This window comes from Gekko japonicus, unplaced genomic scaffold, assembly GCF_001447785.1.
Source record: "Gekko japonicus isolate JY-2015 unplaced genomic scaffold, Gekko_japonicus_V1.1 scaffold3403, whole genome shotgun sequence".
NCBI lineage: Eukaryota > Metazoa > Chordata > Lepidosauria > Squamata > Gekkonidae > Gekko > Gekko japonicus.
In genome coordinates, this window is record NW_015176079.1 from 28,562 (window position 1) to 36,755 (window position 8,194).

General features: G+C 47.0%; 1 protein-coding gene across 1 annotated transcript in view; it reads left to right on the forward strand.

Annotated features, from left to right (window-relative positions):
* LOC107123473 (vasoactive intestinal polypeptide receptor-like) overlaps window positions 1-8,194 on the forward strand; it is a gene marked incomplete at its 5' end in the record, with an annotated part of 92,234 nt that overhangs the window by 3,285 nt on the left and 80,755 nt on the right. Inside the window, one exon of the mRNA XM_015426727.1 lies at window positions 3,641-3,643. Coding sequence (XP_015282213.1) covers window positions 3,641-3,643 — 3 coding nt within the window. The remainder of the gene's footprint in view (window positions 1-3,640; window positions 3,644-8,194) is intronic.

Below are 8,194 nucleotides of genomic sequence, written 5' to 3' on the forward strand. Positions count from 1 at the left end.
AACAGAAGCACTGTGTCCAGATCAAGGGACGTGGTGGTTCCGCTCTATTCTGCTATGGACTCAGGCCTCACCTGGAGTCCTGTGTCCAGTTTTGGGCACCACATTTTAGGAAGGATGTTGACAAGCTCGAGCGTGTCCAGAAGAGGGCAACCAGGACGGTGAGAGGGTTGGAGTCCAAGTCTTAAGAGTAAAGGCTGAAAGAGTTGGGTAAGTTTAGCCTGGGAAAGAGAAGGCTTAGAGGGGACATGATGGCAGTCTTCAAGTATTTGAAGGGCTGTCATGTAGAAGATGGAGCAGATCTGTTCTCTCTTGCTCCGGATTGCAAGACAAGGGAGTCGATACCGGCTAAATATCTGGAGAAACTTCCTAACTGTTAGAGTGGTTGAGCAGTGGAACAGTCTGCTTCGGGAGGTGGTGGATGCTCCTTCGCTGGACGTTTTCAAGCGGAGGCTGGACGACCATCTTTCGGGAATGTTGTAGGTATGTAGGGCTATCTTTTGGCTATGCTCCTGCAGAGTGCAGGGAGTTGGACTAGATGACCTGCAAGGTCCCTTCCAACTCTAACATTCTATGATTCTATAAAACCTAACAAAATTTGTGGAAGTGTATGAGCATTCGTGAGTCTCTGCTGACTTCTTCAGCAATGACTCACGAAAGCTCCTCCCCTTCCACAAATTTTGTTGGTCTTTAAGGTGCTGCTGGACTCTTGCTCTTTTCTACTGCTACAGACAGACTGACACAGCGACCCATCTTGATCTATCTCCATAGAAGGCACCACATCTAGCCCTACAGATATCTGAAGAAATGAGCAGTGATTCACGAAAACTCATCCCCTGTCACAAATTTTGCTCATCTTTAAGGTGCTCCTGGACTCCTGCTCTTTTCTGCTGTAAAGACAGACTAACATGGCTACCCGTCTTGATCTATCTCCATGTTTGTGTTGCTTATTGGCAATGTTCAGGTTATAGATGTTGGGAATATGTGAGTTGCAAGGTCTTAATTCCAGTCATTGTAGGGTTAATCTGCACACCTTGTGTGCTATTGTTTAGCCTGACCTGGAAGGAAAGCTGGCATAGAGCCAATGGCAAAACTGAAGTCTGTTTACAAACATCATTGGTTGATGTAATCAGGTGATTTCCTCCTGGGGCTCAAGAAGAAGAAGAATCTCCATTGTTGTTGTTGTTGCTGTTGAGAGACAGCGTGGTCGGTCTTTTTGTAGCTCTGAAGATGTAGCGTTAGTCTTTGTCATTTTGTAGGTTTCCCGTGTACCCTACCCTTAGAAATAAAGATTTTTAAACAGAAAGAAATGCCTCCTGTCCAGTGAAGCAAAGATCCATTGCAAACCTCCAAGTAAGTATTTAAGTATTCTTGCCTATTTTCCAACAATATGTTAGAATGGAAATTCTGTTCCATCGTCCTGGAGTACTATAGGAACCTGAGCACATGCCAAAACTACAAATGGTCCCCTGCAGAAATCGAGGAAGAAACCATGAATATCATACATACTAAACATTGCAGAAAGGTAGAATTATTTCCACTGGTATAGTGTTAGTTGCTGGACCTTGAGATGCATTGTAATGGAGCTTTGTGTCCCTCGGGGGGGGGGGGAGAGACATTTCCTCATGAAGAGTGAACAGTTAAGTCAGCAGCAGACAGAAGGTAAAGGAAGCAGTCCCCATGTTGGCAAAGGGAATTCAGTAAACCAGTCCTGATGTGGGTAACAGAGAGGGTCAAAGAACTCTGGGAGAAACACAGGGAGGGCTAGAACGGGATGTTGGCCCTGCTTCGAAGACACCCAGGACAGATCTTGAGAGGCCAGTTTAGTGCGGTGGTTGGGATCCTGGACTCTAATCTGGGAGAACCGAGTTTTATTCCCCACTCCTCCACATGCAGCTGCTGGTGTGACTTTGGGTCATTCACGAGTTCTCTCAGAGCTGTTCTCTCAAGGGCAGTTCTCAGGAGAGCTCTCCCAGCACCACCTCCCTCACAGGGTGTCTGTTGTGGGGAGGGGAAGGGAAAGGAGATTGTGAGCTGCTCCGAGACTCCGAGTGAAGGGTGGGGAATAAATCCAATCTCCTCCTTCTCCTCCTACAAGGGAGAACCCTCATTCGGTACTGCTTACGATATGTAAAGCATAGCCGGACTCTCAGAGTGCTCTGAAGCCCATCCTTCTTGAGCGGAGACAAAAATGGGTGAGCCGGAGGCTAAAAACCTGTGCGCTGGCTCACACTAGCTCAGCTTAGAGGGAACAGTGGTTAGGAGCGCGGGTCCCACGAAGCCACCTGGCCGGTCACCTGTTAATAGCCCAGCCTTTTCTTCCTCCTCCTCCTTTTAAAATATATAGATTTTTTAATTTATTAAACCAAATGAACAAAAGCAAACATAAAATGCGAGGCGACGTCACACACAGCACCGTCCTTTCCCCCTTTACAACCAAGGACAGGCATCTGCTATTAGCACAGGGCAATTATGGTGTATGAAAATTCAGCCTTTTCTGTTGCCAGTTCCGTTCTCTGTATGCAGAGAATACCTCAGCCTTTCCTTGTGACTCAAGGCTGCTTTTAATAACCGTTTCGAAAAATGCTACCCGGGGCCCGCTGTGGGTGGGTACTTCAGGGCTTGACAGAGCTTTTCATTATTTAATGACTTTCTCTCTCGTGCCACTCTGACGGCTCTCTCACGACAGAGGTTTGACCCAGCAAGCGGCCTGGATATCCCTGAAGCAAGAGAAACTATTGAATGGCACGGGGGGGGGGGGGGGGGAATATATAGATTTTTTAATTTATTAAACCAAATGAACAAAAGCAAACATAAAATGCGAGGCGACGTAACACACATCACCGTCTTTTCCCCCTTTACAACCAAGGACACGCATCTGCTATCGGCACAGGGCAATTATGGTGTATTAAAACTCAGCCTTTTCTGTTGCCAGTTCCGTTCTCTGTATGCAGAGAATACCTCAGCCTTTCCTTGTGACTCAAGGCTGCTTTTAATAACCGTTTCGAAAAATGCTACCCGGGGCCGGCTGTGGGTGGGTACTTCAGGGCTCGACGGAGCTTTTCATTATTTAATGACTTTCTCTCTCGTGCCACTCTGACGGCTCTCTCACGACAGAGGTTTGACCCAGCAAGCGGCCTGGATATCCCTGAAGCAAGAGAAACTATTGAGGGGGGGGGGGGGAGAGAGAGAGAGATTTTTTGCAGGCACCATTTGCCTGGACCTGCGGCATGAATGAACCACCTAAGTGACTGACAGTTGGCAGATGATTGACTGGCCTAAGTGGGTTTTGCGCAGCCTGTAATGAAGCCTGAAGCTTATATATAGGATTTATGTAAGCGGAATGAACACAAGGTCACACGGAGGGGAGTTATGTGAATGGCAGCGCCGAGGCCCGCTCCGGCACAGGTGTGTTGTGACAGGCCAGGAAGCCGCCTGTCAAGTAAGCAGCAGTTTGCCAGAAACCTTCTTTGCCGCGTGCCAGAAATAAAACGACCTCTGTCTTTCTCCCGGGGCTCCCAGCACGATGGAACCACAACCGGGGATTGACACCCTAGAAATAACTCTGGGCGCATTGTCAGAAAAAAAGAAAGATATTTCACAGAGATCCTGAGCAACGCCTCCATTAGCCAAAAACTTGCAGGGCGTAGGAGAGAGCAGTTTTAGAATTATGTGTTTCAAGAACCCTTGAATGGTATGTTGGCGTCAGGGCCCAGGTGAACGCTCATAGATATGTGAAGCTGCCTTCTAGAGAGTCAGTCTGTGCGTCTGTCGAGGGAGGGCTTGTCTCACATGAACATTTGAGGACATGAACACCTGAAGCAGCCCATCGGTCCAGTGAGGTCAGTATTGACTATTCGGACTGGCAGTGGCCCTCCAGGGTCTCAGGTGGAGATCTTTCACATCATCTATTACTTGATCGTTTTACCAGTTTTGGTGTAGTGGCTAGGAGCACGGACTCTAATCTGGGAGAACCGATTCCGATTCCCTGCCCTTCACTACCCGAAGGAGTCTCAGAGCGGTTTACAATCTACTTTCCCTCCCCCTCCCCAGAACAGACACCCTGTGAGGGAGGTGGGGCTGAGAGAGCTCTCCCCAGAACTGCCCTTGAGAGAACAGCTCTAAGGGAACTTGTGACTGACCCAAGGTCACACCAGCAGCTGCATGTGGAGGCCTGGGGAATCAAACCCGGTTCTCCCAGATTAGAGTCCGTGCTCCTCACCACTACACCAAACTGGCTCTCAGGTGAAGGAGTTACACTAAGCTTTGATAACGCAAAGATATTGTATCACAGTTGTATTTTGTTACTTAGGTAAAGGTTCCCTTGCTCGAAAGCCAGTCGAATCCGACTCTAGGGTTGCGGTGCTCATCTCCGTTTCAAAGCCGAAGAGCCAGCGCTGTCCAAAGACATTTCCGTGGTCATGTGGCCAGCATGACTAAACACCAAGGCTCACGGAACGCTGTTACCTTCCCGCCGAAGTGGTACCTATTTATCTACTTGCAATTTCTTCCTTTCGAACTGCTAGGTTGGCTAGGTTGCCAAGCCTCCATTTGGACCCTGAAGAGCTCCCAGAATAAAAACGGTTCCATAGACTACAGAGAATGGCTGCTTCAGCGGGTGGACTCTGTGGCATTATATGCCATGGAAATAATTCCCCTCCCCACAACCCCGCCTTCCCCAGGCTCCGCCCCCAAACCTCCAAGTATTTCCCACACTGGAGTTGGCTATTCTACATCAAACCTTTGTTTCCAAGAAGAAGAAGAAAGAGGTCTTGTGATAGAGTTAAAAAGTATTGGGCTTGGATACATGAAATGCTACCAAAAAATGTTAGATTGTACCATACCTTTTACACCTGAACTGTTTTTACTGAATATAAGACCAAACAACTGTTAAAAAAAACCCGAAGACTTTTATGATTCATATACTGACAACTGCAAGGATATTGTATGCTAAATATTGGAGAAAAGATGAAATACCTTCAAAAGAAGAAATGATAAGATATTGTATGCTAAATATTGGAGAAAAGATGAAATAACTTCAAAAGAAGAAATGATAAGCAAAACTTTTGAAACTGCTGAGATGGACAAACTGACTTTATTTTCGAGAGGACAAGTAGAAGGGAAATTCCAGACGACATGGCCAAGGCTTTATAAATGGCTGGGAAACAATAGTAAATGAAATATACAGACTTATAACTATAATCAGAGATTTTAAGGATTTTTTTTAAATACAAAGCAGAATGCATACATAATTGAGATGGTGTTAAAAATAGTTAACATACAACTGGATATTGTAGGCGATAATGTAACAGATATGGTAAAGGTAAAGGTTTCCCTTGCTCGGAAGCCAGTCGACTCTAGGGATCCGACTCTAGGGATGCGGTGCTCATCTCCGTTTCCAAGCCGAAGAGCCAGCGCTGTCCAGAGACGCTTCTGTGGTCATGTGGCCAGCATCACTGGACGCCGAGGTGCACGGAACGCTGTTCCCTTCCCACCAAAGTGGTACCTATTTATCTACTTGCAATTTCTTTCTTTCGAACTGCTACGTTGGCAGGAGCTGGGACCAGAGACGGGAGCTCACTCCGTTGCACAGCACTTCCGTCTCGAACCGCTGAACTACCGACCTTCCGGTCTGCAGTTCAGCGTCTTAACCACTTGAGCCACCTTGGCCCTTGTAACAGATATGACAAAAGTGGAACCCCCAATGTATGTGTTTTGTTTGTTTGTTTGTTTTGTTTGAAATAAACATAAATTTTCTCAACAAAAAATTAAAAAATAAAAGATGATGGTGTCTCCAAATGAAGTAGACAGGACCTGGAAAAACAGCCAGAGCAAGCCTTGGAAAAAATGCACACTTCCAAACAAAGGAGGCTTGACCAAATCAAGTGTCACTCTCCGGCTTGGCGTCCGGCATTTCTCCCACAATTGATTGCCGTCTTGGCGGCTCTACTTCCATATTGGACTGTCTACAATAGCGTTTCTTGTCCCGGATCGTTCTGTTCTCTTTCTACGGCACAGCAGAAGAGAATCAATCACGCCACTCCCGGAAACGGAACGCAGCGAGGAATGTAAACGCTGCTTTCGAATTTCGCCTCCGCCCCTTGTCTTCAGGCCACTGCTGGGGAGTCAAAAAAGTGTCGACTTCTGGATGGGAGCCTGGGGCATGCTGGGTAAACATTTCCCTTAGAGCACGGCCAAGAGAACGGAGCATCACTCACTTCCCCGGGCAAGAGAGCAGCTGGAATAGGAAGGTGTTCGGCTCCGGTCTCCAACATAACGGATGTATTCCTGTATTTTTATGCATTTTATTCATTAAAAATCTATGCAGCCCGCCTTTCAGCTGCTCAGCTTCTAAGGCAGTTTCCAAATGTGCAAATTAAAGAGAGGAAACAACCGCAAAAAGCCAAAACCAGCAGTGAAACCCCAGTGAAATCATTGATTCGTTGTGCAACAAAACATCGGTCAAAGCAGGGGTCATTTCCTGCAGGAGCGCACAGGAGGGGAGCTCCGGCAGTAAAGAGCCCAAGGGGCAGGCAGATGCAACAAGCCCCGCCCCCTGCTCCCAGCAGCCCTCAGTCAGAGCAAGAAGCAGCCAGGTAAGTTGCAGAGCCGCCCCCACCCCTGCCCTGGCCCCGGTCCAAAACAGTCCAGCGGCACCTTTAAGACCAAGTTTTATTCAGGTACAAGCTCTCCCTCCTCTGCGAGGGCAGATCTGCACGTTCCCCCCCCCCAATAGCTAGCAATCCAAAACAGTCCAGTGGCGCCTGAGCGGTGGGCGTTGCCTTCTGACACACTTCCGGGGAGGTCAGGGGGTGTGTAATATGCAAATAAGTTATGCTAATGAGCTCCTGCACCTCTTTTTCTACTAAATGACCCCTGGGTCAAAGCATCCATCCACCCAGCCACGATGCAATTTAACAGATATCATCCACTGACTAAAAAGCCAAACTTGCTAGCAAGCCTGGAGGAAAACAGAAACTGTTTTTGTTTTTGTTTTCTGCCTGGCACCAGTTTTGGAGTTGTGCAAATTTCTGAATAGAGTTGGGGACCCACCACAGAGAAGGCCCTGCCTCTGGTGTTCCCTTTCCTAATTTTTTTTCCCTAGAGAATGGAGACACACAGGCTTTGAAGTTTTACTTGACGGCCAGGTTCATATGGTGACCCTCTAGGGTTTCCAAGGCAAGAGACCTTCAGAGGTGGTCTGCCATTGCCTGCCTTGGCAAACCAACCCTGGATATGCTTAGTGGTCTCCCATCTAATTAACCATTATATCTACTACTGTGGCCAAGAATCCCATAGAAAAAATGGTGTGGCCTTTATCGTCAACAAGAAAGGCAGTAATGGGATACAATCTCAAAAACGGCAGAATGATCTCGGTCCGAATCCAAGGCAAACCATTCAACATCACAGTAATCCAAGTCTATCCCCCAACCACTGACGCAGAAGAGGCTGAAGTGGACTGCGTCTATGAAGACCTACAACACCTCATAGAACTAACACCAAAAGAAGATGTCCTCCTCATCATAGGGGATTGGAATGCTAAAGTAGGAAGTCAAAAGGTAACCGAAATCACAGACAAATTTGGCCTTGGAGAACAAAATGAAGCAAGAGAACACGCTGGTCATAGCGATCACCCTCTTCCAACAACCTAAGAGGCGACTCAACACATGGACATCACCGGATGGGCAACACCGAAATTAGATTGACTATATAATTTGCAGTCAAAGATGGAGAAGCTCTATCCAGTCAGTAAAAACAAGACCTGGAGCTGACTGTGGCTCAGATCATGAGCTACTCATTGAAAAATTCAGACTTAAACAGAAGAAAATTGGGACAACCACTAGGCCATTCAGGTTTGACCTAGATTGCATCCCTGATGAATATACAGTAGAGGTGAAGAATAGATTCAAGGGTCTAGATTTGATAGATAGAGTGCCTGAAGAACTATGGACGGAGGTTCGTGACATTGTACAGGAGGCAGCAATCACCACCATCCCAAAGAAAAAGAAATGCAAGAAAGCAAAGTGGCTTTCTGATGAGGCTTTACAAATAGCAGAGGAAAGAAGGAAAGCAAAAGGCAAAGGTGAAAAGGAAAGATTTACCCAACTGAATGCAGATTTCCAGAGAACAGCAAGGAGAGATAAGGAGGCCTTCCTGAATGAACAGTGCAAAGTAATAGAAGAAAACAATAGAATGG